This window comes from Psammomys obesus, unplaced genomic scaffold, assembly GCF_907164565.1.
Source record: "Psammomys obesus unplaced genomic scaffold, mPsaObe1.curated_primary_1811, whole genome shotgun sequence".
NCBI classification, from domain to species: Eukaryota; Metazoa; Chordata; class Mammalia; order Rodentia; family Muridae; genus Psammomys; species Psammomys obesus.
The window spans coordinates 12,217,215-12,245,149 of NW_026596240.1; the positions used below are offsets into that span (position 1 = coordinate 12,217,215).

The 27,935-nt window shown below is 49.6% G+C and overlaps 1 protein-coding gene across 1 annotated transcript; it reads right to left on the minus strand.

Moving 5' to 3' along the window:
* Positions 1-27,788, minus strand: Sema4f (ssemaphorin 4F). Its single transcript, XM_055596471.1, has 14 exons — positions 27,521-27,788; positions 25,543-25,694; positions 24,498-24,557; positions 24,191-24,289; positions 19,801-19,894; positions 8,405-8,524; positions 8,155-8,306; positions 7,366-7,544; positions 7,044-7,191; positions 6,699-6,921; positions 6,459-6,568; positions 6,192-6,352; positions 3,364-3,422; positions 1-3,136 (listed from the first exon to the last, which is right to left on the minus strand). The coding sequence occupies exons 1-14, from the start codon at positions 27,675-27,677 to the stop codon at positions 2,523-2,525; spliced, it is 2,328 nt and encodes a 775-aa protein (XP_055452446.1). The 5' UTR covers positions 27,678-27,788; the 3' UTR covers positions 1-2,522.
* Positions 27,789-27,935: the final 147 nt, after the last annotated feature.

Below are 27,935 nucleotides of genomic sequence, written 5' to 3' on the forward strand. Positions count from 1 at the left end.
TTTTAGGCATGTGTGCGTGTGCATGCATGCACACATGTGCCAAAGCACGCGCGTAGAGGTCAGAGGACAGCTTGAGTCAGTTCTCTCCTATGTGGGTTCTGGAGCAGCAAGGGCCTTCCCTCACTGACAGCCATGTTTTCTGTGTGGGAGCATTTACAGCTGGAGAGAAAGAAATCAGGCAGAACAAGCAGAGGTGACAGACAGTAGGACAGAGGAGACTCCCTATAATACAGATTCCAGGGACTGGAAGCTTGACTCCTCAAGCCCTTCATGTGGTCTTGAGGGTGTCAATTCTCTCCTAAGCGAGCCATGAATTTCTCCTTTTACTTCTTAAAGCCAGGTATGCCAGTGTATACCTGTAATCTCAAAAGTTTGGGGAGCTGAGGCAGGAGAATCACAAATTCTGGGCCAGAATGTGCTACAAAATGAGTTCAACACCAGCCTGAGCTAGGTAGCAAGAGCCTGTCTCAAAAAATAAATCCTTACTTCAGCATCTCTTTCTTAGCTGGAGTGTGTGTGTGTGTGTGCTCAATCTACTTTATTCTGAAGTAAAATCCAGTTCCATCTTGATATCCCTTTTACATAGAAGCAAAGATGATGGTTGTGGCTCCTAGTGCAGCAGAAGAAAACTTTGTCTGTCCACCCTGCTCAAAATGTTTAAGACTAGAGAGCTGGAGAGGTGTCTCAGCTATTAAAGCAGCTGCTACTCTTTCAGGAGGCCTGAGTTCGCTTCCCAGCACCTACATCAAGCAATTCACTACTGCCTATAGTTTTAGCTCCAGGGATCCAATGCCCTCTTCCGGCCTCTTGAGGTGCCTGCGCTCACATACACTAACACACATAGACACATAACGTTTTATAAAATAAAGCACAGACTAAAGCCTATACATGTGGCTGCGTCCCACGCTGAGATAATCCAAGACCAGACATCTGTGAAAGGATGGCCCTTCCACTGCGTGGGGTTCTCAGTGACTGCGCCTGCCATGGTTGCCATGTGGTTAGCTGTGCTGGGGTACTAAAGCAATAGTCATAACAACATCTATAGGTAATGCTTTATTGTTTACACATTTCTTCATTTGCTCCTTGCAGCAACCCTGAGGTAGGTATATCCCCGCCTTACAGATGAATAAACCAATAACCCTAGGTTAGATTACGTGCCAAAGGTCCCACTCAAAGCCACTGATAACTCCAAACCCAAGGGGACTCTTGAGGAGTTCACAGGCTGCTGTCAAGGAAAGTGGAGCAGAAACTTCAACTGGAAAGGGCTGTGCCATCACTGAAGCTTGAGGTCCCTCACCAGGGACGGACGAGGCACGTTCACAGGCCAGGACTGAGCAGAAGCAGAGCACATGGGGATTACAACGCAAGAAGGGTGACTGTCTTCAAGCACGTGCAGAGCCTAGCTTCCAAGGACTGGAGGGACTTGGGGTCTCGGCAGCAGCGAGTCCAGGGACCGGCCACAGACGGCAGGCCACGGAGGAGCTGCCACAGAGTGGTGCCTCCTCCACTCGGCCCAAGCATGGCAACGATGAGCTGTGGTCCTTTAACCTCATTAAGGCCTTGAACATCTGATGAAAGCCATCACACAACACACCCCAAAATAGACACACACAAACAGACATTTTGCATACAATTTCAGGAAATCCGTGGACCCCAGCCAGGGTATTCCTGTTTTAGGGCAAGGGTGAAAGTCACTGAGGCAAGTATACCTTTAACTTGCTTGTATTCCCTACACACCTTTCTGGGCTCCTTTTGCCCTGCCCAAATTCAGAATGTTGCGAAGTTCATGTAAATGGGAGCCAAGGAAAGCACAGCGGTGGCATGGCAGTGGTGGTGGCCAGAGGGTGAAGACAAGGAGAAGGATGGGGCCACATGTCCTGCTGCCCTCCCACCCAGAAGGTCACTTTGGGACTTTGCTCAAAGTTAAAGAAGCTCTGTGGGGTGATGAGGGTGTGTGGTTTCCCTCACGGGCTACAGAGGGTAAAGTTGTATGGGCAATGTCCTCCATTCCAGCTTTGCCCTCCTACCCCCAAGAGCACCTAGGCACTGGCCTGTCCTTCATGCACACAGGAACAGGTCTAGGCACACCAGTGTGCACACATACTCTCCCAGGAACATAGGGAAACTGAGATGCAGGAGATCTCAGGGCAGTCAGGGGATCATGCGCTCCCCGGAGTCAGCAAACTGGAAATCAGACAGCCACCCCGACGGCCTCTGCGGTGCTTCCTTCTGTCCGGGGCCCGCCATAGAGCAAGTCAGAGCTACGGCCTTGCTTCATCCCACAAGCTGATGGGCCCAAGAGGGGAGGCAGAAGGGTCACACGACTGATCTCTCATGAGAATCAAGAACCAGGCAAAGGCTGCCCCTCAGCCCATCCAGGTCCAGGGACAGACACTGACACCCAGTGATCACACAGGCTCCAGAGCACTGAGCAGCCATGTCACCTCCGGGGTGCAGTGACCCAGGCATGGTAGCCGCTAGTTCCAGTGCTTGCTCATGGGCTGGCAGTCCTGTTCCTGGCTCTAGATGGATGTCTCATCGCACGTGGCTAGAGGAGCCCCAGTGAGCCGGATGTGGGCGGGGCTTGGGCAAGAATCCAGCAGGAAGGGTGGAGGGAAGCCACCAAAACCACTGCCCCTCTTGCCCAGGGCCAGGGGCAGCCGTTCATCTTCAGGAGAAGGAGAGGGAGGGTCTTGGCTGTAGCTTGTGGTCCCAGAAGGTGGAGCCCCCAGGTCTAAGCCCACCTTGTCTCTAGCCAAAAGTTCCCTCTGACGCCGACGCTGCTGGCGGCGACCAATCAGGAGGAGAGTGAGGGATGCTGCAAGAACCCCCAGGAAAAAGCCAACCAGCCCAGCCCCCACCACTGTGTGGGTCCGGTGTGAGGGTCCCCGCTGGCTGCCCCACACCAAGCTGTAAGCAGCCACCACGCGGGCTGCCCCGCCCTCCTGACACTCACAGGCATAAGCCCCCATGGCCCCGGGGGTCACCACCACCTCCAGCCCATCCCTCCGGGGGGTGAGTGCGGTCACTCCACTGGGCTGGTGCCACACACAGGATGCCCAGGCCGAACTAGGGGAACATGGCAGGACCACATGGCCCGCAGTGGCCACCGGAACTTCAAACACTACCGGGTGTTCTGTGGAGAGAAGGCAAAGGGCACAGAAGACGTGAGGCTACAGGCAGGAAGTAGGATGAGGAGTCATATGGGGAGATGTCAGAGATAGGACAGAGTTATAGGGACGTTTCCAAAAAGGATTCCCAAAGAGGAGAAGGCCCTAGGTCCCTGGCCGCCACGTCTTCATGGGTTCAACTTTCTAGCCTCTTTCTATACGCTCCGCCCACATTTCTCTGAGCCATACATACCTCCAGGTTCTTTCGGACACAAAGAAGACACATCTGCTGACTCTATGTCTTGGACCATCCTACAAAGAAGAGAACATTTGGTAAAGCTAGTGTTCGCATGTGCTTGTATGCTCCTCAGAAGCTCACAGTACCACGGTACTCAGCCCCAGGGTACTCCCAGTACCCAGTCACCACAGTACTCACTCACTACACATCCTTTCACGTTATAAATCGCTCCTGGGGTTGGTCAGGATTCCATCACCCAATCTTTCCCCAACACCCCTATGTTCCTCAAATTATACGCATTCCTAGCAGACAGTCTGTTGGAAAGATGCTCAGGGGGTATCCCCTAAGAGGAGAAACCTAGGAAGTGAAACTGGCTGTCCATAACTATAAGCTGTCTCTCCTTTAAACCTGGGGTCTGGGGCTGCGCTCAGCAGGAGAGAGTGGGTGCAAGCATAAGGACGTGAGCTTAACCCTCCAGCACCCAGGTAAGAAGCCTGGGTGTGAGGTCAGGCTCGCGGTGCTTCCAAACAGGCAATCTCAATGTTGCTTTGAAAAGTATTTCGCAAACAGCTGGCCAAAAACATTCCATTGAGGGAATGGAAATCAAAGCTTAACAGCTGGGACTGCAGCTGGGGGAGAGTGCCTGCCTAGCAGCCACAGCCTCTAGGTTTTAATCAGGAACAATGGTGATGCCTGTAATCTCAGAGTGTGGGAGGAGGAGGCGGGAGAGATCACTATGAATTTGAGGCCAGCTCAGGTTACACAGAGACAGTTCTAGGCCAGCCTGGGCTACAGATTAAGACCTTATCTCAATATTTTTTAAATTGAAGGACACAAAACGTATTGGTGGTATTATTTGAAGTTTGACTTATACAGGCTGTTTTAAGTTTATGAAAATGAGGATAATGAAATGTTGACTGGATATTTGATAACACTAAGAAATTAAGAACTGGTTATGTCAGCTGGGTGAGGTGGCATATGCCTGTCATCCCAGCACTCATGGAGGAAGAGGCAGGTGGATCAAAGAGGGGGAGAAAAGAAAGAATTGAGTAGGGCTGTGGTAGTGTTACTCATCACATAACATGGCTATTTATCTCGTGTGTTCCTATGTACGCATTTGTGTGCAGGTGGACCTGTGTGCATGTGGAGACCAGAGGAAGCATCGCTTTTCCTCTTCAGTACACTATTTGTGTGCAGTGCCCACAGAGGTCAGAAGGGGGCACTGGAGCCCCTGGAACCGTGAGCCATCCTGTCGGGGCAACAGGACAACTGAACCTGAATCTTCAAGAACAACCAGAGCTCTTAACTGCTAATCAATCTCTCCAGAACCTTTTTTTTTTTTTAAGTTCGATTGTCTGCTAGAGATACTCAAAGATTTACGGATAACATAAGATGGTATCTAAGATTTGCTTGAAAATAACTGGGAGTGAAGTGTTAAAAGCACAGTGCTGGGCAGGCGTCGGTGGCGAAGGGTGTGGATCTATGCCAACTTTTCACGTCAGCCTCTCTGTTTTTGAATATAGTTAACATTTCCAAAACCAAATCTTTTTAGGGAAGTCCTTATGTGACGGAGCACCACGCTGAAGCACTCAGGGTGAGTGAGTCAGGGCTTCGCTGCCACGTGCCGCATTTCTAGGGTCACTGCTGAGAGGAAGATGGCTGGCAGAAGACCAAAACAGGCAAGAGAAGGATTAGGAGGCTGAAGACAGCCCAGTGAGAAGAACCTGGCTGCGGGAGGGTTAAGTGGACGAAGCGCCTGCTGTTCACACCTGATGAAACAAGTTTGCTCCCCCAGAACCCACAGAAGAGGGGCCACCGTCAGGCAGGTGCGCAATCCCAGAAATCCCAGTGCAGCCCTACTGACCGAGGACGAGACGGAAGGAACTGGAAGCCTCCAGGCAGCTAGCTGGTATACACAAGAGGGAACCACAGTGGCTTAGGGCGGAAGGAGGACACCCGGGGTTTGTGTCCTCCGACACACACGCAGTGGCAATGACACATACTTGCTGGTACTCAAATGTACACACACACACCATACACAAATATTCATCATATACACATACAGATACATACGTACATATCATGCACAAACATATACATCTTAACACAGCGCACACACACACATAAAGAAGTGGCTTTGATGGCCGCGGAGGTGGAGGAAGCCAGGGGAGCAACGATACGGTCTGCAGCCGGAGTCGACCAGTCTCGGGACAGTGTGTGGTGGGGGCACCCGAGGGACGGCGCTCCTTTTACTGATGTGCACGTGGGGAGGAGGAATCGCAGTGCATGTTCAGACTGGCTGAAACACTGTGGGAGAGTGGGAAGTGTAGAGCTACCCGGGCCTGCTGCCTCTCTGCTAGAGATACACTTGTGATAATCAGGAATGAAACCACCTTGGCGGAGTGGGAAGAGAAGGAATCTAGGACAAAACCCTCAGGGATATCAATGTTCCGTAGCTGGAGGCGGAGACAGCCGTTGGCAGGGCGGGAGGAGAATGCACAGAAGGCAGGAGGGGGGCATTTCCAGCAAGGAGAGGAAGGGCAACTGAGAGAGCGCTGGTGAGCTGAAAACTGGAAAATCTCTCCTAGAGGTGGTGTCTGCCCCACTGTCTGTCTCTCACTGGCTGACACGGACTTGGTCCCACTGGCGGGGCAGCTCTGGCATGAATTAGGCAGCACCAGACAGACAGACAGATGAGCTAACGTGGGCTGACAGATGGACAGGCAAGTGATGGAGACCCTAAACAACAAGGCACACACAGACAGGGTGGCGTCAGCAGATGAGACAGACATGTGGGGGCGGAGCCCACGAGGGCCGGCAAGAGAGCAAAGCAGCCCACTCACCCCCGGTGCTCCCCGGCGTGGGCCACACAGGCGTCGAGCCGGAAGCTCCAGGCACACACAGGGTCCTGGGCCAGGATACACTCCGAGCAGCTCTGGAGACGGCCACAGTTGCTGGTGTTCACTTGTGTCACCTCAGTGTGGGAGCCCACCAGGAGCCAACCCTGTAGAAATGGAGCCGGGAGAAAATGTGCTACGTCTTCCAGACCAGATCGTGAACTGGCCGTGGACTCGGTTCTCCCCAGCAGGCGCCCCAAATGCACAACTCACATGGTACAATTTCATGCTCTTAACCGGCTGTGGTTCTGGGAACAAGGCCAGATCCTCCAGGACACTGAGCTGAGCTCCAGTGCGCACAGCCCGGTGGACATGTCCGTCCTCTAGGAGGCCAGCAAAGGGCAGGGAAACGGCATAATCGGCACTGGGCCTCTGGTGCCTGAATGCCATCGGGGACCCCTCTATGGTGACAGTAGGCACTATGTGGGCAGCCTGCCTGATGCTTAAATATACCTGTCCCCAGGTAGAGCACATCATATTCCTTCCCTGAGAGGCCGGTCACCCTGTGGGCCACAAGCCTGAGGTAGGCTGTATCAGTAGTGACCAGCAGGGGGCGGCCATCCACTGGGAACACGGGCCTGTCCATGAGCGGGTGGTCTCTGATGAAGGTGAGCACGCGGTCTGGCAGGGAGAGTGAGGACCCAAACTGCTGGAGCTTCATGTTGTTGGAGATACACTAAAGGAGACAGGTCCGGGTGACAACGTTTCTCGGGGAACAGGAAGTGTCAGGGATCTTTGCGCCAGAGAGGGGGAGAAAAAAATCCAAGGCTGAGATGAAGACGTGCCCCACCCCCTTACCTCTCCAGGTCTGGGCTGGGGTACCTCGTTGTCCATGACAGGCAGTCCCCTGTTGCAGTCATGTTTTAGCTCTCTAAAGGGACCATTCAGCACTGCCCTTATGTCTTGGGGTCGGAAGGCACACACAGCAGAGATGGTAGCTCCTTCCCTGGAGGAGCCACAGGTTGGAGGCAGGGATCTGGAGGGAGCTAGGCAACAGCAACTCATCCCTTATCAAGTCAGGCGATCCCCAAGAGACACATGGGAGCCATGCAGCTGAGGGACTGGCTGACGCCTCGGGCCTCCCACCCGGTCTCTCTCATCCACACCCGCACCCCCTCACCACTGGGAGGAGAAGACGCCGTAAAAGATGGGGGTCCCCGCCCCAGGCTGAGGCCGAAGCTCTGTCATATCCTGCAGGACCCCTGAGGCCCGGCCATGCTCAGGGCCTGGACACAGCAGGTCAGCCTTTAGAAATGTTGTCCATCTCTGTTGAAGGGTCTTCCTGCCCCCAAGGTCCCCCTGGGGTGACAAGAACATGGGGAACACTCTTTAGAAGACCAATACTAGACAAAACGTGTGTTGACCAACCCTCTAGTTTCTTCCCTGACTTCAGAGCACACATGATGGGGAGACGGACATACAGAGGTGGAAGAACAGACACACAGTCTGAGAAACTCGGGGTAGTAAGATGCAAAGGCGGACAGGGTCATGGTAACAAGGACAGTGACGAAGTCCACTGTGTACTTACAAAGAACTGTGACCTCACGTAGTCCTTGTCACAGGTCAACATGGGGTATCATGCAAATTCTACATATGTGTTGTGAAGGTGCTAGAGCACAAACTAGAGGTCACAGAGGCAGGAATTGGAGGGGCAGGACTTGAACTTGGGTCCATCATTAGATCCTTCTGAACTTCTAACATAAACCAACCCCCTATAGACAGTGTGTCCCAAGGGTAAGTGTGTGGGGTGGGGTGGGGGAGCCAGCACCTTCTCCGTCACATTCCTCAAGCTCCCATGAGAGAAGCCTAGGTGGAGAACAGAGCAGACAGAGAGGCAAAGCAGGCCTGGAGAGGGAAGGACAGACGGCCAAACATGGGAGATGTCGGCCAGCCAGGACAGAGGTCTCACCGCACACACTCGGGCCACACGAGGAACCTTGATGCGTTCATATGAGTCCAACACCCGGGAGGTCTCCGTGAAGAAGAAGAAGATTTCATCATCTCCAACTTCATCCCCCAACTCAGCCGGGCTCAGGACCATAGCTGCGACAAAGGCTGGGGCTGAAGAAACCAGCGGCCTGAGATCTTCATAGACAGCCCGGGGCTACCCAGCCTCCACCTGCCCTGTGTGTCCCAGGGGACCCTGTCCCTCTCCCCACCATTAAGCCAGGATGACAAGGTCTCTGTTCGAATCCAGTCCTCAGCACGACCCACAGCTCGGGAGATGATGGGCTCGGTCCCCAGGAAGTTTTTCACAGTGGCAGTGTAGAGGACGCCCCCTGCAGGGCAATAGGGAGGGGAGCGGTCAGACAGAGACAGACACCCAGAAGCGGAAACAGTGGCAGGCACAGCATGGGACAAAGCAGAGCAGCAACACACGGGACTGAGCAGCCACCAAATGTCATCACAGGGGACCCCTGACTTACAAATGGGAAAGGAGGCGCTGGGGTAGAAAGCCTGCACTGAGGAAGAACCTCCAAAGGGACATCGGGTGTCGGTGTCGATGAAGTAGCGTGGCAATGGCTGCCTGTCCTGGGACTCCCGGGGGGTGGCATTTGCTTTGGAGCCAGCACCAATCTCCCTCAAGTTTTCCACTTTGCAGCAGAGAACCTGCGTTCTCCCTGAACTTTGCCGGGCACACTGCTCTGCAGCAATTCACAACTAGAAAGCACACTGGAGCTGGTCGGAGGGGTGGAGGCAGCCTTCACTGTCAGCCTCAGGCCCAGCAACCCTAACTGGCTGGAAGCGGCTTGAGCTTCACCTTGGGAAATTCCAGCCCCGCCTGATGAGAGGACACTTCATAGAAAGGGAGGGCGACAGAGGACGGGGGGGGGGGGGGTCTCGCTCATGTACTGAGATGGCTGTGAGCACTCTAGGAAAAGTGTAAGAAGATCAGGCACTTTGGGACAGAAGAGAGGGGCAGCTCTTGTTACCGTGAGTAACACGGGCAAGGGCTCAGACACAAGGAGAAAAAAAGGGGCTGCGAGCCATAGAAGGTCATGGGCCTCAAGCAGCACAGGCATTGTGGGAAAAGCAAGGTGGCAGGATTCCATCAGCTCCTGTGCACAAACACTGCACTGAGCACATCGCTGTTCTCGTGGACTCCCACTGGGGTGAGGAAGACAAGCATATGTTCAGGAGCCAGGATTTTTGAACTAGGAGGTGAAGGTAGGCACAGAGGATGGTCCAGCCTTATCTATTTTGGGTTGCAGCATCTTTTTTTTTTGGGGGGGGGGCAGGGAAGTGGCAGGGATTGAAACCTAGACCCTGCATATGACACGCAAGTGTTCTACCAGCTGAGCTATAGCTGAAGAATAAAAAGTTTGCCAGTTAGAGGGCTTCAGGGGGAAAGACGGGGAGGCAGTGCATAGAAAAGCCATATTCAGGCACAAGGACTCTGGTAGCTGATGCCCAGAGGGCCCGAGGCTTCTGGACTGAGCAGGTGAGCAGAGGCAAGGTTAGAGGCATGGAGACATGCCCTCATTTGTGAAGTGTGCTCTGCCATCTCAGGAAGTATAGTCTTTATCTCACAGGGAAGAAGAGAATGGCAGAGATTTTTTTCATTGGTGAGTGTAATATAATCAACCTGGGGTTTTTAAGAAAGTAGGAGGGTTGGAGGTGTAGCTCAGTGGTGTAATATTGGCCTCGTAAGCCCAAAGTCTTCCTCGGTTAGAAGACCACGATGATGATGGTGATGACGAAGACAACAGCTGGGCATGGTGGTGTGATGTGAAATGCAACCCAGCAGTAGGATGGCTGAGGCAGGAAGATCAGACATCAAAGGCCACCCTGAGCTACAAAACAAGATGCTATCAAAAAGGAAAAAGCCTAGACAGGGTATAGTGCAAGCCTTTCATCGAAGCACTCTGGAAGCAGACGCAGAGTTCAAGGCCAGCCTGGTATACAAAGCAAGTTCTAGGACAGCCAGGGCTATTCAGAGAAACCATGTTTCAAAAACAAAACAACAGCAAAGATGGCTCAGCCATTAAGCACACTAGCTGCTCTTGCAGAGGACTTGGGTTTGGTTCCCAGCACTCACATGAAGGCTCACAGCCATCTTTGACTCTAGTCCCAGAGAACCCAACACCCTTGTCTGGCCTCCTTGGGTACTGCATACTTGTGGTACCCAGCCATATATGGGTGCAAACCACACATACACACGTAAAGTGAAAATGAAAAAGAGGAGCCACACCTACAGCAAATTCACAGTGTGATGTTTTCGTGAACCCATTACAACCAGGTGATTTTTATACTTTAAAAAAGAAAAGAGAGCCAGCACAGTAGCACATGCCTGTAATCCTAGCACTCAGGGAGACAGAGGCAGGCAGAGCTCTGTGAGTTCAAGGCCAGCCTGGTCTACAAAGACAGCTAGGGCTACACAGAGAAACCCTGTCTCCAAAAATCCAAAAACCACAGAGAGGGAGAGAGAGAGAGGAGGAAGAGGAGGAGGAAGGTAAAGTGGAAAAAGGACAAAAAGGGAAAGACAAAAGAGAGAAAAAGAAAAGGCAGAAGAAAAATAACAACAACAAAGGACCGACCATTCATACAGTTCAAGAAGCGTGGAACACCCAGACTAGGCAGACTGTGAAGAGGGGGGAAGGGCTAAGAAGGTATCTCTGAGGTAGAGTATATTAGTAAGATATGAGCAAGACTTGAGAGAAGAGGGATGAGAGAATAGACTAAGATAATCTCTCCTACAGTCTATCACCCATAAGTAGCTAGGGCAGGAAACAACAGAGGCAGACCCATGAAGACAACAGCTGGAGAGGAAGGACATTCACTCCTGGATGTGCTAAGGCAGAAGGGCTTTCAGAATAGATCGGAGATTCTAGGCAGCAATCAGAAAGGGTCCAGGAATCCCAGCCAGAGACAATGCCTGGGAGTCACTGAACATCCTGCTTAGGTCCCAAAAGGAGTAGTGCAAAGGTATTGAGCAGAAAGGTAAGTAGATTAGGATGCACCCGGGAACACCACTATTTAAAGGAGAGTGTTCTGTGGGCAGCTAGGTCAGGCCAAAGAGCCAGGAGAAGCAAGGCAGATACGCTAGCAAGGGCTTGAAGGGGCTTGTGCTAGCCAGGGGAAGCAGGAGAGAGAATCACGCAGAAGGAAGCATAGAGATTTGGGGGCAACAGATATTCCAGAAAGGCTGAGCTTCATTAGCAGTAGCCAGATAGCCAGCCTTGACACAACACTCAGTGCAGAGCGAAAAACAGCCAGAATGCCTGTGAGACTTGTGGGTTGAAAACCTCCTTGCGGGGTGTGGGTGAGAAGGAGAGATGATTCCAAAACTTGAGACTGTGGAAAGGGTTTTGGCATCAGAAGACTTGGGTTTGAACTTTGACAACTTACTATGTCGAGTAGGCACAGTCTTGGGAAAACTGACTTCCCTAAACACTGGGTCCTTTAAAGAAGTAGGAAGAACAGGGAGAGAGCCACCTTGCACTCAGAGTAAGTGCAAACGCCAGATAACAAGTACAGAGCCAAGCAAGGGGATGCCACATGGTGGACATTCGGCACAATCACTGACGGCCCCTGTGCAGCTTCAGAGACGTATGCCTGCTTGCTGCTAGTGGAGGAGAGGACGCTGCCAAATGACATGCCAACCTCTTCCCGAAGAGTTTGGGAAAGAAAACCTAAATCTTAGTCGCAGGTCCCAGCAACAAAGGGAATCCCACAGGCGCCAACTCTCTGTACTTGCAAGGTTATAGGTGGAGAGAGAATTTACACACACACACACACACACACACACACACACACACACACACACACACTGATTGAAAAATGGTCCCTAGCCAGGCAGTGGTGGAGAACACCTTCAATCCCAGTACCTGGGAAGCAGAGGGAGGTAGATCTCTGAGTTCAAGGCCAAAATGACTAAAGATGAAGTTCCAGGACAGCCAGGGCTACACAGAGAAACTCTGTCTCAAAAGAAAAGGGAATAAAAATGGTTCCTAAGAACACCATACACAGAAGGCTCTCGAACCAAACCTCTGGCAGAAGCTGCGCACGGCTGCTCTGAGGATGGAAGGTATGGGAGGGAGACAGCTGTGCGTGTTTAGGGAGTGTGTCCTGGGGTAAAGGTGATAAACCAGTAGTGGAGAAGAAAGAGTGACAAGTGTGCAAAGGCCTCGCTGAAACTGGAGGCGAAGGGCCCAAAACGCTCTAAGGGATCAACACCTTGAAGAGCTGGCAACCCTGGAACCTGCAACTGCAGAAGGGAGCTGTCCCTCATGGCCGCTGACTCTAGGGGACAGAAGGAAGGACAGGCGCCTTGGGATGGAAGCAGCAGGTGTCCAGGTGCTCTGGGAGAAGCAGGAGCTCACCATGGTCTCAAGCTCACACAGACATCAACCACACAGGCATGAAGAGCACGGCCACAGGAGGACATAGCACATTCTAGGTTCTCCAAGACATTCTCAATTCCAATGTGACAGAACTGCAACCCTCATAGAGTAAAATATTCATAAAGGTGCAATTGTTTGGCCAATTATTTCTAAACGGATCAACTGGAAACATTCAAAAAACATATCTGGTCCAGTGGTGCATGCCAGGAAATCCTAACATTTAGGAGCTCAAGTACAGCTGACCTAGGTACCCCTGGTCAGCCTGGGCAGCACAGTCAGACCCTGTCTCTAGAGACTGAGGCAACCCACCTTTAATTCCAGCACTTGGGAGGAAGGTGGATCTCTGTGGGTTTGGGGCCAGCCTGGTCTGTACAGTGAGTTCCAGGACAGCCAGAGCTACACAGTGAGATCTGGTCTCAGAAACGAAAAAAAAAAAAAAAAAAAACCTACACACACAAAAGGGTTTGAGGGTGGAACAGTAAGGCTCTCGCGCAAGCCCTGGAATCCAGCCTCAGCACCAAAACAAGCAACAACAAAAACTAAAACCACACAGAAGAGAGTGATACAATGACCATGGTGTAATGACCACAGGGTAACATACAGCTCAGGGAATAAGCTGGCTAGAAAGAAGACAGGGAAAATTCAGCCTTGTCTTTATAATTTATTTAAATGTACACATAAACAGGAGCTGGGGCAGTCACTCAGTGGGTAAGAGCACTGGCTGTGCAAGCTTGAGGCCCCGATTCAGATCCCCAGCACCCTCACAAAAAGCCAAGCATGAGCATATGCAAGCCTGCAGCCTGGCTCTAAGGTGAAACAGTAAGATCACCGAGACTTGCTGACTCCTACTTAGTGCCAGCTTCAGGGAGAGACCCTGCCTCGCGGGAACAAAGCAGAGGCGACGGAGCGGGACACCGGACATCCTCTGACAGCCTCCACACTCACATGCACAAACACTCAAACCCACGTGCATACACCACACCACGAATAACTGACATACACACAAATGTGTGTGCGCGCACGTGTGGGCGCCCATCTGTGTGTTTGTGTGTGCATGTGTGTATGTGCGTGTCTCTGCATGGATGTATGTGGTCTTCGGAAAGATTGCTGACGATTGCGACAGTGTCAGTGGCGCTTGTTTCTGACGATGTTATTAGACAAATTGCTCTGGGTTGGGGTTTTTGAAACCGTATCCTCCCGGGATGGCCTTGAACTCTTGATTCTCTGATACAAACCCCCAAGTGCTGGGATTTCCATCTTAAACTACCTTGCTCGTATGATTGTTGTTCTCTGGGGGAAAGGGATAGAGAGGACTGAGACAGTATCTAATGTAACCCAAGCTAGCCTCAGCTTTCCATGTAAGGAAGGATGGCCTTGATTTTCCTGCCCCCGCCTTCCTACATACCTTGAGATTAAAGGTATATATCTCCACACCTCGATATATTTTTAATACTTTTATAGTCATTGATTATTTCTGTAGTTAGCATCTTTTTACTTTTGTAACTCAAGATTTAACATACCTTCATTTCAGAAATAGAAAAACAATATTGAAAGCCACAAAAGATGAAGACTTATAGCCAAATAAAAACCACAACTGTATGTGGAACAGATGCCTACGTGCCGATGGCCTGTGGACATGGGTCCCAGAAGTCAGCACCCTAAAATTAAACTCGCAGGCGAGGCTGTGCCTCAGGCAGCAAATATCCATTATACTACTGCATTTTCAAATTTCCACTTGAGGGGCTGGAGAGATGGCTCAGTGGTTAGAGCACTTGCTGATGCTGTGGAAGACCTGGGTTTGATTCCCAGAGCCCGCATGGTAGTTCACAGCCATCCTTGACTCCAGTTTCAGGAGACCCAATGCCCTCTTCTGGCCACTGTGAGAAGCAAGCATGTACGTGGTACACAGACACACATGCAGGGCGAACACTCACACACGTAAGAGGAAATAAATCTTTAAAAAGTTAACAACAAAACAACAACAATCCAATAGTCTCTCTTTGTAGCTTAGGGTAGCCTTGACCTCCAGATCTTCTTGCCTCAAAATGCTCACTTTTAAAGGAAATTAACAATAGGGACTGTCTGGTTTTTAAAAAGATTATTAACAAGCTCTAGTCTTTATACTTATAATCAGGCTTCTTCCTTCCTTCTTTCATTCCTTTCTTCCTTTCTGTTCCTTTTTTTAACAAAATCACATGAAGCCCAATCTGGCCTAGAACTCACTATGCAGCTAAGACTGGCTTTGAATTCCCCATCTCCCAGTTCCTGCTCCGCAGGGCCAGGATTACAGGTCCATGCTACCACACCCAGCCGGTCACACAGTCTTTCAAGATAGACTGCTTCCATTCTATCAAATGTTTTCAGTTCTTTATGTAAGAATTAGATCAGCCTTTTTTCATCAAATTATTAGTAAGTCATTAGATAGAGATAACGTGTTTACCCCTTGCAGCCAGGCGTGGTGGCGCACACCTGTAATCCCAGCACTCAGGGAGGCAGAGACAGGTGGATTTCTGTGAGTTTGAGGCCAGCCTGGTCTACAAGGTGTGTCCAGGATAGCCAAGGCGACACAAAGAAACCCTGTCTGGAAGAAAAAAACAAAACAAAACAAAACAAAACAACAACAACAAAAAAAGTTTATCCCTTATTGCTCTCTATTGCCTCCCATGCCTGTCATGTCTCAGCCTTTGCTTGGTTTTTCCGCATACGCTTGAATTTAAGGGGCTGTGTTTGACCTCAGATGTTGGCAGCAGCTGCACACCTGAACACTTGCAGGGCACCTTGGCAAAAGCATTACCACCAGGGGACAGTTCTGGAATCCATAGAGAAAAAGGTACTGGAAGTGTTACAAATATATAATGATGATGATGATGATGAAAAGAAACAGCAAACACTTCAGCTCATCGTCATGAAAACCCAGTTCATTATTTGATGTGAGGGAAGACCAAAGGCTAGGGGCTGCTGGCTCCGGTGTGGATGCCTAGGTAGGTAATGGTACTCTGAGCCCAGAGAGGGGCTGGGGGAAGAGCAGATTTGGAGGACTCGGATGAAGATGATGAGCTTTTGTTGGGACATGATGGTTTTGAGATTCTTGTGGGACATTCAAGCACAGCTGTCTGGAAGGCAGCTGGACATTTACGTTCTCCGTCTAGGTGAGGTCTGGGAGGCAGGTACAGAGCCAGGGACCATAAGAACGTGGTGGTGAAAGAAGCCCAGGATGGGTTAAGATCACAACTGCATGGGTGAAAAGAGGCTTTTGGGTAGAAGCCAACCTTCAAAGAGCAAGCAGAAGACAGGGAAACTGCCAAGGACTCACCAATGATTTCAGGCAAATGTAAATCCATTGCATTTGTGCAAAATAGTCACATTTTTTTTCTAGTAAAAATATCACAAATAAAGATACTGGGATAATTTTGCTAATTTTATCTGACTACATCAGTATAGATAAATGTCATATTTCAAAATTGAACTTACAGCTAGACATGATCACTAATGTCTGTTATCCCAGGACTTGGAGGCTGAGGCAAGATTTCTAGGAGAAGGTCAAGGCCAGTCTGGGCAACAGAGAGACCTATCTAAAAACAACAACAACAAACCCTAGATTATTAGGTTTACTCCAAAAAAAAAAAAAATACAAGTACCAGTTGACACAAGGAAAGCTGTTTGACCTCACCAGGAGAAATGCCATTCAAAATACAAATCAAGGCCGGGGTAGTGCACATCTTCAATCTCAGCACTTGGAAGGACAGAGGTAAGCAGATCTCTACAAGTTCAAGGCCAGCATAAGCTACTTAGTCAGTTCCATGCCAGGCAATGACACATGCTGAGACCATGTTTCAAAAAATAATAATAATAAGGGGAAAAAAGGAAAAAATTACAAATCAAATTTAACTCTTAATTAGATAATAACAATAGATTTAACCAATAACATAAACTTAAAATGAAGTCTGTCTCCTTAAACCATGTCCTAATATGAATTGTCTTCCTGACAGAACAGAGAAGTTACCCAGAGATTCACGCATGCTTAAAGACCATTGCTTAGAAAGAAAAGGATGCACCTGAGCAGCTCACACTCCTACAAGTGGGAAGCCATTTGTGTTGATACACAATTCTGCAAAACGTAGTGGTGTTTACAACCCAGAAATCCTTAATGACCCCAGTGGCCAATTCAGAGGTTTGCCAAACATGTTGGTAAAAGCCAAGAAAAATACTGACCGAACTTGTCTTATTCAAACCTGAACTAGTACAAACAAGGTCTCTTCAGGTCCACCGTAGATAATGATAATCATGATGCCCGGACACTGTAGTTACTCAGCTCTGCGCACTTTCAAACAGAAAGTCATCAACTGTATGACTGAAGGGTGATTTAATCTGTTTATCCTAAAAATAAAGTCTTATAAAAGGAAAACATTTACTTTTGTAGCCCGAGACTCTGTTTTTGTTTTATACAAAATATTGTCCAAGCTGGTCGTGGTGGTGTGTGCCTTCAATTCCAACACTCTGGAGGCAAAGACAGGTGGATTTCTGTGAGTTCAAGGCCTGCCTGGTCTACATAGTGAGGCCCTGTCACAAAAATAAATTAATAAGCTGGGTGTGGTGGCACATGCCTTTAGTCTAAGCACTAAGGAGGCAGGGGCAGGCAGTTTAAGGCCAACCTAGCCTACGAAGTGAGTTCTAGGACAGCCAGGGCTACAGAGAGAAACCCTGTCTCCAAAACCATAAAATTAAACTAATTAATTAATAAGTAGTAAAGAATATACAGTGCCCAAAAATGTAAGTAAAAATGTATTTTATGACAACCTTGGCAACAAGTGCCAGGAAAGAAAGAAACAGCGTGATCCATGAGAACAAGTTTCAGATTAGCTAGGAAAGATAGGCTTTGAGCTGCCCCCGCCCACACACACACACCACTCATTAACTTAAATTCCAAATATTCAAAGAATTAAATCTGAGAGAACTTTTTTTAAGGGAAAAGTGGTTATCTGTTCTTTAAAAGAAAGATCGAGCTTTAAAAAATATAAATCAGAAATTGGGTGTGGAGGCACAAAACTTTAATTACTGTCCAGGGAGACAGAGGCAGGAGGAGCTCTGTGAGTTTGAGGCCAGCTTGGTTTACATGGTAAATTCCAGGGCAATTGGGCTATGTAGAAAGGCCCTGTCTCAACAAAACAAAACAAAACCTAAACAATTTAAATCATGGCTGGAAAGATGGCTTGGTGGTTAAGACCACTTGCTGTTCTTCAAGGTTCAATTTTAAGCACACGCATGAGAGCTCACAACCATCTGTAACTCCAGTGTCAGGGGAGCTGATGCCCTCTTCTGACCTCTGAAGGCACCAGGAATGCACATGGAGCACTACATATGTGGAGGCAAAACACTCATACTTACCAAATAGCAGATCGCACACACACATTATGAAGGACAAGAAGTATGGCTTGGAATGTTAAGACACTGCCTGAACCGAGAATTTACCCAAGAAACCCCAAGATTGAGCAGTGCAACATGAAAAAAGAAAGTTCAACTTCACTAACATTCAAAGAAACACAAATCAAAGTGCCCCGTTCAAGCCTCAGATTAGCACAAGTTCTCTTAAATAACATTATGGCAAAATTAATGTGAGAAAACAAGACATCCACATATCAATGGTTTAGGGTGTGAACTGGTACACCCCATCTAAAAATGCAATTACCACCTGATAATGAGGCATAAAATATGACACCCTTTAATGTGGCAATCTCTTTCTAGGAACTGTGAGAAGACATTCAAAATTGAGGACAAAAAAAATCATGTTCACGATGGGCACAGTGGTGCACACCTGTGATCCAAGCACCGTAATTCCAGGGGAGGCAGAGGCAGGCAGATCTCTGTGAGTTCAAGGCCAGCCTGGTCTACAGCATGAGCTCCAGGGCAGCCAGGGCTACATAACAAAACTCTATCTCAAAGAACCACAGATAGATAGATAGATAGATGATCAATCGATCAAATGGAATATTTTTAAAATGTCTTCACAAAGTATTCTTAGAGCTGGGATGTAGCTCAGTTGGTAGATGGCTTGCCTAGCACACACAATACTTGGGTTTCATCACCAAGATTGCAAAAGCTTTCGAAGGTGGAGGCAGGAGGATCAGGAGGTCAGGCTCACCTTTGGCCACATAAAGAGTTTGATGCTAGCCTGGGCTACATGTGACTTGGTCTCAAAATAACAACAAAAATGGTATTTGAAAATCATAAAGAACGCTCTATAAAGTTATAGGACAACGTTCAAAGTTATATTCATATTTAAATGCTTTAGATATTACAATGCACACATAGAATGTCTATTCCGTCCCTGCTGCATGGCGATGAGGAAACAGCTAGATTTTTCTCTGAATTTGCAGAGTCTACATGGGGTGACCTCATGCACAACCCTAAAATATGGGTTAGGTAGCACAAAAGCAATCTGTTCTCTATGCCAATAGGTTCGTCATTCTCCAAAAGACGTTTGGGTGGGGTCTGCTCTTGAGCAACTGCGGGTGGCTCCTTCAAAGGAGGTAACAAAAGGTACTGAAAACAGCCATTCCCCTGAGAACAAAGAAAGAGCCAACAACGCGTGTGTGACTGCAGATGGCCGTGTGAGCTCATTTTAAAGGCTGGAAAGGGAGCTCCTAAAATCCCGGCAGTGGTTTCTGAGTGGAGATATTTTAGAAGTGCATCAAGTGTTAGCTACGAGGCGCATGGGGCCTCTTACACTAAATTAAATTCAACTCAATTTAAAGCTCCCTCCCTCCATCGCAGTTGTCACATTGCAAGGGTTTACTGGCCAAGGTAGCAAGTGGCTACCAAATCAGACAAAGATCACTTCAGTTGTCACATAAAGATAACCTGGACAGCCCTATTCTATTTGGAAAGTGCTCTTTCCAAACATCTTCCAGTCCGCGCTGCAGTATTTTCCACCTAGAAGCTGAGAGGGTGCTATAAGAAGAACATGGGGTCCACAGAAGAGGCAATCACACTAGAGGTGCAGAGGCCACATCCTCTGAGAGGAGCCTGGGGGACTAATATCCTGTGGGGACATATCGGTAGCTGCAGGCACTCAGGGAGTATCAGGAAAGACTCAGAGGAGACATGAGCATGGTGGACATCCCCAGGGAAGAAAAGACACAGAGACTCGAGCAGCAAGGGTGGGAAGGAGGTCATTAGAGCAAGAATCATAGGTTCTGTCTCTCCCCACTCACCAGCCATTACAGCTGCTGACCGCTGAGCTGGCTCAAAAGGACATTTCCCCCGGCCACTCTCAAGTCTTTCAACCTGCTGGAAACTGGACACATCCTACAGACCAGAAGGAGGGGCAGGTGGTTTAGGGTTTATGGGGAAGGTTCATGGTGAGAATTAAACAGAAGATCAAATGAAGAAAAAGCCCATTTCCAGTCAGACCCCGTTCACCCCACGCCCACTCCCACATTCAGTCACCTCACTTCTGGTTCCTCCACCCCACTCATTGCTTTTCTCTACTTTATTCCTCTTTGCCCTCAGACCTGTCCCCAACACTTGCCCATGAAAGCATACCTAGAACAGCCCTAGAAAATACCATGAGGCTGGACACAGACCTCTCCTCTGAAATTCTGGAGTTTGTAACTGCCTCGAAGATGCGATGCGTTGCAGCCAAAGAGATGGAAGAAATAGGCAGCCTTTTGAGAATTGGAGCTCTGAGGAAGGGCCAGGAAAAGCTTAAGTCTATGGGAACCAGCTGAAGTCCAGAGTCTTGAAGGAAACAAAGTATCATTCTTCCCCAACTCCCACCCAAGGGCGGAGGAGAGGGCTAGGTCCCATCCAAGCAGAGAAGGAAACCGTTAAGTCAGTGAAGAATGACCCAAAGCTCAGATCATGATTTTGTCAGATAAGCATCTTCTTTCAGGCACCTTCTGAGAGAGGGGTGGGAGGTGACAGACATAGGAGTTCCTCCAGGGCCAGTCACAAGTGACATTAGCCTAGTGTATAGCACTAAGAGAGTTTCAAGATAATATCTGAAAGTGGAAAGGAAGGATGGTTTCACACTAGGGCTCAGAGAAACATTCCTGTAGTTGGTTTCAAAGCAAAGCTACCATGTGGACATGCCAGGCATGCTGTCCCTGGCTTGCAAACTCAAGCAGACACACACTGTGGCTGCAGCTTAATTGTTCTGATGGTAGTTAGGGATGAGAGACAAAGATGTGTCCCCTGAGCTGAACGCTTCTACTGGATGATAAGCAACTCTCCTCTCTTTGCTTCACATGGCAAACAAGGTTTGATCCACTGAGACAATTCCTAAAGTAGGCCTGTGCAGATGAGGTGTAATCTGATGGCCTCTCCAAAGGAAGAGCCCACATAAGCACACCACTCCAAGTAGAGAGAACATCCTTGTCTGAGGAGAAAGATGGTAGTTTTGTGTCTACCAAGGTGCCTGGGCCTCAAGTGCACTTAGCATCTACTGTGGCTGCACCTCTGTCCCACCTGAGCTACTCCTTGCCCTAGGCCGGATATCTCCACCCCCAATACTTAACTCACGTCAATCTTCCAGAATATCTCTCTCTCTCTCTCTCTCACGCACACACACACACACACACACACACACACACACACACCATTGCCTGGAGTACAAACTCTAACCCAACCTACTTATTTTCTACTACTTCTCAAAATTATCTTTGTTCTGTCCAAGCAAACCACCTGGAAAACAAGCTGTTTTCCCATCTCTGTGCCTAAAGCTGCTCCCTTCCATTTCACGAAAGACCAAAAAGATGAGCCTTTTCCTGGTTTCCATCCACTTCAGTCTCTATGTATGAACTGGCCCGTTCAATTCGTTTCCTTGCAGTTACTCCATTCCTTGGCTCCTGAAACTCTGCCTGGAGTCCTTTCTCCTACTTGATTTTTTCTTTAGCTCCTCCTTTTTCTAGCCCTACCTCACATATCCTTAGGGCCTGTCTGTAGTCTAACGTGTCATTCAAATAGCCCATTCATTCTTCCTTTTCCAGCCTTTCTAAGTAAACCACTGGCCAAACTCTCTGGGACTGATGTCCCTAACGAGTCCCACACCCTCCAAACCTGAATCCATATTTCCATTGACTGCTGGGCTTTCTCGAAGTGTTTACCTGTCAGCTTCTTAAAACTCAACATGCCAGGACCGGCTTCCTCCCAATTTTCCCCCAGCGGCGTAATCCTACCATCTAACCTAACCTTTGAGAAATCCAGCCCCCCGTTAACAGCAGTCTCTGATTATCCTCTGTTGAAAATGACCTTGAACTGGGGTGAGAAAATGGAAGAGCGTCACACTGATTCTCTGTCTGTATGAAGATGCTGTTCATTACATCCTCATGTCAGGAAACAGTCTCACTGTCAGCTGTGCTGGCCTCCCTCAAGCTGAAATCTGGGGACGGATAGGATGGCTCTCCATGAGCACTGATGCCGGAGTTGGCCCTTTGGCCTTGCCCAAGAAGAATAAACAGAAGGCATATCAAGGACTGCTCCTAGGTGGGGAAAAAATAGTCTCCAAGACGTATGAACCATGCCAGATGCCACAAGAGACTGAGCCACAGGAAGTCCCCTCATCGGCAGGCAGAGTGGCCACACAGACAGATTGTAGACCACATCTAGACCAACCCAGCTTCAAGTACTGGCTCTGCCTCTGCTAGCTACATAATCTTAGCCACGGTATCTAATTTCTATGAATATCAGTTTCCTTGCTTATAAAATAGAAACGAATCACACCCAAATAGCATGATGTGGTAACAAAATCAAACTTAACTGAACATAAGGTCCCTAAGCCTGCAACAGAGCGAATGGCCATTGCTGTTCTGGTGGTCATTATTGAAGCCTAGTACTTTTGTTAATGGCTGGAGTTCCCTTAACAAGTCACATTAAAATGACTGTTGCCAAAATTGGCAGATCCAGGGCTTCTTAAGAACCTTCATTTCTCCACAATTGTCAATGAGTAAGTTGTGTCCAGATCAAAGATTTCAGGGAACAGTATCCACAGTGTCAGCGTTATTACTTGGGAAGATTCTGCGCTAAAGGTAAAGCAAGAATGTAACCAAACAGAATAAGACAGGGAAAAGCAGCAGAGGATGTTCCAAAAAGTCTATAGAGCAGGCCTGGGGTGGAGCTTGGAGGGCTACACTCTCCCTCCAAAGAACTGCCCCTCAGTTCGAGAGCCTGTTAGATAGAGGGCTTCAGAGAAGATACAGAACTGGTGAGATGAACTGGTGGGACATGGGACCCTGGCTTCACTCTCCATTGCTGTCATCTCTCAAGAAAAGGTAGGGGTCCAAGTCACACCAATTCATAGGCATGGCCAGAACATTTTTTATCTGGGTACACTGGCTAGGACACACTAGGATCCCAAACAAAGATGCAAGGAAGACCAGAAAGGCCAAGACGATCATCACACTCTGCGCACGCTATCACTCTGACGTCCATCCCTCTGGGAGCCCTGTGCCTGAGCAGCCTGGGAGAAAGAGCTCTGCTACATGTGGGCCTGGTGGGAACTAGAACGAACTAAGCCCTCAGTTTGGTTGGTGGGATACAGAGGTTTGCAAATACCACCCAGAACTGATAAAGCTTCGCATTCTGAAAGAATCACCCAGACTTTTGTAAAGAACATATGGAAAGAACTCGTCAAGGCCAACTAAGCCTGAGGAAAGCCCTGGGGCTCACTGGATCCATTCAAAACCAGAGACAGGAGGGTGCCCTCGAACAGAGGGGTTAGGGGGTGTGCACTCTCTAAGCCCAAGGGGATCACTGTATTAGTGCAGACTGCAGAACAGTCTAGTCGGTGCCTGCAGTTCAGGGTCAAAGCAAGAGAGAAACATCTTGCACAAAATTGTGTTCAAAGGACGTGTTGGGTTTCTGGCTCACCCAGCACTCAGTCACGGATCTGCGGCCAGAGGGCCAGTGACAACCACAGTACAAGTAACAGATAAAGGTCAGAGTTCCAAACATGTAGCTGTGACTAAACTAGATATCATCAAGAATATATTCATACCAAGACCCACAGGCCTTCACTGATAAACAAGATCTCGAAGAAAACATGGCTGGCAGAATGGCTCACCCCAAAAACAAGATCCAGAGCACAGAGCCAGCTGGTACCACATCGGAGGGTGGTGACATCAGAAGTCATGACAGTCACACCCTGTAGAGAATGGGGCTGGCAGAGGATGCCAGGAGATGATGAGGCATGCTTTGGGAGAAGAGAGCTTGGGCTGTTCTGGTAAGAAAACAGGCTCCAGCTGTGGGACCAAAGCACTCACTGGGCAAAGAAACACGAGTGTCGGACTTCCAAAGTATCTCTTGGATTTGTCCTGTTCCCAGGCCAACCAGCAACCCTAACCCACCCACTGTCTCACTGCTTGTCACACTTAGAATGTTCCACAGTCTCCAGACAACCTCCCTCTCCCACCCCGCCTGCCCCCTTGATGGCAGACAAAGGCTCCACCCTATGAGGGCATCCTCTACCCATCCCCCATACTTATCCTACATAATGGGTGTCTTAACCATGCCCAACCTGGTCACTCACAAAAATCCCCCCCCCAGTAACTCACACTGCTGCAGGCTCCCTCTCCCTCTCCCTCTCCCTCCGCCCCTGTCACTCACAATAACCCCGCACTTCGGATCAAAAGCGAAGGTGCCACAAGTGAGGAGGTGAGAGGCATTGACAATGGCGAGAATCTGGATGAAATTGTGACATTCGTCCTGGGGATCAGAGATGGTTAGAGAGAATCAGAGGCAGTGAGTATGAGGGGGGGCAGTCGGGCGTAGATCGTTAGAGGCGGTGTGGTAAGGAGGAGTGTGGGGGTGTGGTCTTAGAGCCCTAGCCTGAGGAGCACTACAGGGCACCGAGCCAAGTCAGGGCTGGGCCAGTGTCTCCACAGACAGGGAAAGGGTGCGGGCTCACACCTACCTCTTTCTTGCCTTTCTTCCTACAGTTCTGTCTGTGAGTCTCAGGCACCGTCCAGTCGATCTGAGAAAGAAGAAGAACTCTTTTCCCAGGCTCCCTTCCCCCTGCACATGGAGGTCAGGGGGAAAGAGACAGTGGTACAAACTCGACAATCTGGAAAGTTCTAAGATCCCCCACCACTGTGCTTCTCAAACTGGAGACCCCCTCCCTTCCCCGACACTAGTGAGGAACAAAACCAACTGGGAAACCAAAACTACATTTAAATTTTTGTGACAGGGTCTCAAGCAGCCCAGGCTGACCTCAAGCTCTTTATAGGGCTGAGGATGACCTTGGTCCTCCTGTGCCCACCTCCCCAGGTCTGGAATCACAGGCATACACCACCACACCAGATTTTATGTGGTGCTGGAGATCAAATGCAGGGCCTCTTCCATGCTGGGTAAGTACTTTACCTACTGAGCGAATCCCCAACCCCAAACCACATTTAGAGAAATAGAGTATTTTAGGATTTGTCACTACATGTCAAAGCTGTGCCAAGTTTGTCAGGACACATTTACATTCTTGTGTGCTTTGTCACAGTGACCTGGCGGTCTTACTAACACCTGGTGAAAACAGTTGACAAATTCTCTCCCTGGAAAATCACCATTCTAGTGATGCCATTGCCCGCGGCCATGCGTCACTGTATCCTTTCCCCGTCATTATGGCTCCCATAGTCTCTCCATCACCGTGTCTCCCCATCACAGCCAAGAAGGTGAGAAGGCCCCTTCCCATTATCCCCTCCCTTCCTGACACACAAAGGATCCACACCCTGTGAGGGTGTCCTCTGCTCATCTTCTGTCCCACACAGGGATGGTGTTAACCATGCCCACCATGGTCACTCACAGACAACCCTTCCCGCCCCCCCCCCCAAGGAACTCCCGCTGCTGCGGGCCCCCCCTCCTTCTGCTCCATTACGTCATAGTTATTATGAAACTCTCCTGCCCACAGCCCACGAAATGATGGATTTAAATGTATGCTATGGGCTCTGGGTCACCCCGCTGTCATCTCTCACCCTCCGGGGTCTCTCCGCCGAGAAGGGCAGGGTTAACGCAAAGACGCTGTCCCGAGCACCGACATAAAGTGTGTGAGAAGCAGGGTCCACGAGGAGAGTAGAGTAATTGTAGGTATGAGGGGCGGCAAACCGGGTGAGATAGGAGCCAGCTTCTGGTGGGAAGAAAAGGGGACAGGAGAGGGCGGCATCAGCCATCCCTTCAGAAACACCAGGTCCCCAAAGGGGCTGATTTTTGTTGTCTGCCAAGGACTATTTATTTGGCAGCCAACAACAACGAAAGAACGTCAACAAGTTAGCCATCTCCCTGTCTCCAGTGAAAGATGACTGGGGAGGCCAGAAGCGTTAGCACCCGATCCAGTCAGACAAGCTTTTATATAAAAAGAACACTTTAAAAATAATTGCACAAATATCGAGTCTGTTACTTCTACCCACAGCAATGTGACACAAGACTTTAAAATACCTATGAAAGTGTAAGTATTTTCCTGGTCTCTCTCTGTCTCTCTCTCTCTTCTTTTTAAAAATCAAATCTCATTATATAGCCCAAGCTGGCCTTGAACTCAAAACACTCCTACCTCAGCCTCCTGACAGTCGAGGATTAGAAGTGTGTGCGCCACGGCAAGCACTCTTCCTTCCATATTTGGAGTCCACTTCCTCTCTCACCCTGCACCCTTGACTTTCCCCGTACCCCGTTCTACCCATAGTGGCTGGATATGTGCTTCTGAAATAGACCGCCCTGCATTTAACCATGGCTCTTCCGCTCACCAGCTGTGCGCAAGCAACCCGCCCTCCGGAACCTCCTCTTCCTCACGTGTAAACTACCATCCAGAGGTGTTGGGAGTTTATGTCTAAGCACAAACTTTGAGTACCTGTGACCCAGTTGTAAGTTTTGGCTTCCTTTGTACCCACTGAGGAGAAAACAAGCCCCATGCCACACTCGTGTCCACCTCAGAAGAGAGTATTTAAACTGTGACTGCCATTTGATACTTTATAGCATCCTCTGATTTCTTTCATGTCTTCCTCAGCCCTATCCTGGTTTTTAATATATATTCTTAGGCTTATTATTATTATTATTATTATTATTGTCTCTTTATAAACGCACATATATATGAGTAAAGTAACCACAAACTCCTGTCCCCTGCAGGCGGGTGTAAGCCACCAATATGGGTGCTGGGGACAGAACTCAGATCTCCTGAAAAAGCAGCTTAACAACGGAGCCTTCTCGCCAGGCCCCTTCTCGGCTTTTGGCGAAGAACTCTGAATCAACTCACTGAAGTGTTTTCTAGGACTCAAAGTAGGGAATGGGCAGAGGGAGCAGAAAGCATTCAGGAAATGAAAGTTAAGATGAGTTGATAACAGAAGGATGGAAAGAATAGCTCCAGAGATGTCGACTGTATGGAAAGCGGGCTGGAAGGATCTGGGTCTGGATGGCAGTGGGAGGGCTTTTGAAAGGACGATGAGGAAATAAAGCTGAAAAGACTGAAATCCTGTGCTAGAAATCAAGGTTGATCTTGATGGCCCACAAGAATGAAAGAAAGAAAGGGTAGGGAATCGCATGGGCTTAGAAATGAAGAGATTGCTGTGGGTGTATACCAAGAATCAGAGGGGAAAAGGACTGGAAAGGACAATGTTGGGCAAACCCCAGGCCCCCCCTGGGCCTCAGTATCCAGGTCTGCAAGGGGAGGGCTGCACCCTGCTAGAAAAGGGGGTAAGGGAGCACCTTGGCTGTGTCCTGGGAGCTGAGGTGCACGGCCAGGTCGGGGGTGGGATAGGTGAGATGGCGTGGGGTGGGATGGGATGGGATGAGATGAGGTGGAGAGGCTCAGGGTAGAGGTCTCAGTCTTGGTCCCAGAGGGGTGTGCACCGTGCAGAAGGGCCCTGGACGCTGCCGCTGGGTTTGCAGGGCAGGTGGGTGTGGACACCTGCTGTCAAGGGCTGGGCGCCGTGCAAAGGGCTGAGGACAAGGGTCCCTGTGTCTTACCAGAGATGGCCAGGGAGGTTCTGGGCACCGAGCGGGGGACGCGGCCGCACACCGGGGCGCTCAGCATCGCCAGCAGCAGCAGCAGCGGCGGCGGCGGGAAGGGCGAGACCGGAGGCAGCCGGGGGCCCGGGCGGGGCCGCTCGGCCCTGGCCAGCATCTCTGGCTCCGCCTGGTGCCGGGTGGGGCGCGTCCGGCAGCCTCTTGCTCGGTACCGCTATAGTGCGGGCCTCGGCCCCTCTCGGGTCCCCTCGGCCGAGCTCGGCCTGCAGCAGAGAGATGAAACACGACCCGACTCCACCCCCTCACGAAGGAGCCAATGGAAAACCGGTTTCTTCCTATTACCAATCAAGATTGAGTGGAGGAGGGAGGAGGAAGGAGGCCCAACCCAGGTGGAGGCGGAGCTAGGCCAGGTGGT

Bases quoted from the DNA above. Each gene is read 5' to 3' on its own strand.
- Sema4f (XM_055596471.1), bottom strand. From the start codon at position 27,677: ATGCTGGCCAGGGCCGAGCGGCCCCGCCCGGGCCCCCGGCTGCCTCCG. The intron at 19,895-24,190 runs GTGAGTGACAGG...TCTGGTCTGTAG, and splicing joins ATCCGAAGTGCGGGGTTATT to GATGTGTCCAGTTTCCAGCA. The intron at 6,922-7,043 runs GTAAGGGGGTGG...TGTCTCCTTTAG, and splicing joins CCCAGCCCAGACCTGGAGAG to TGTATCTCCAACAACATGAA.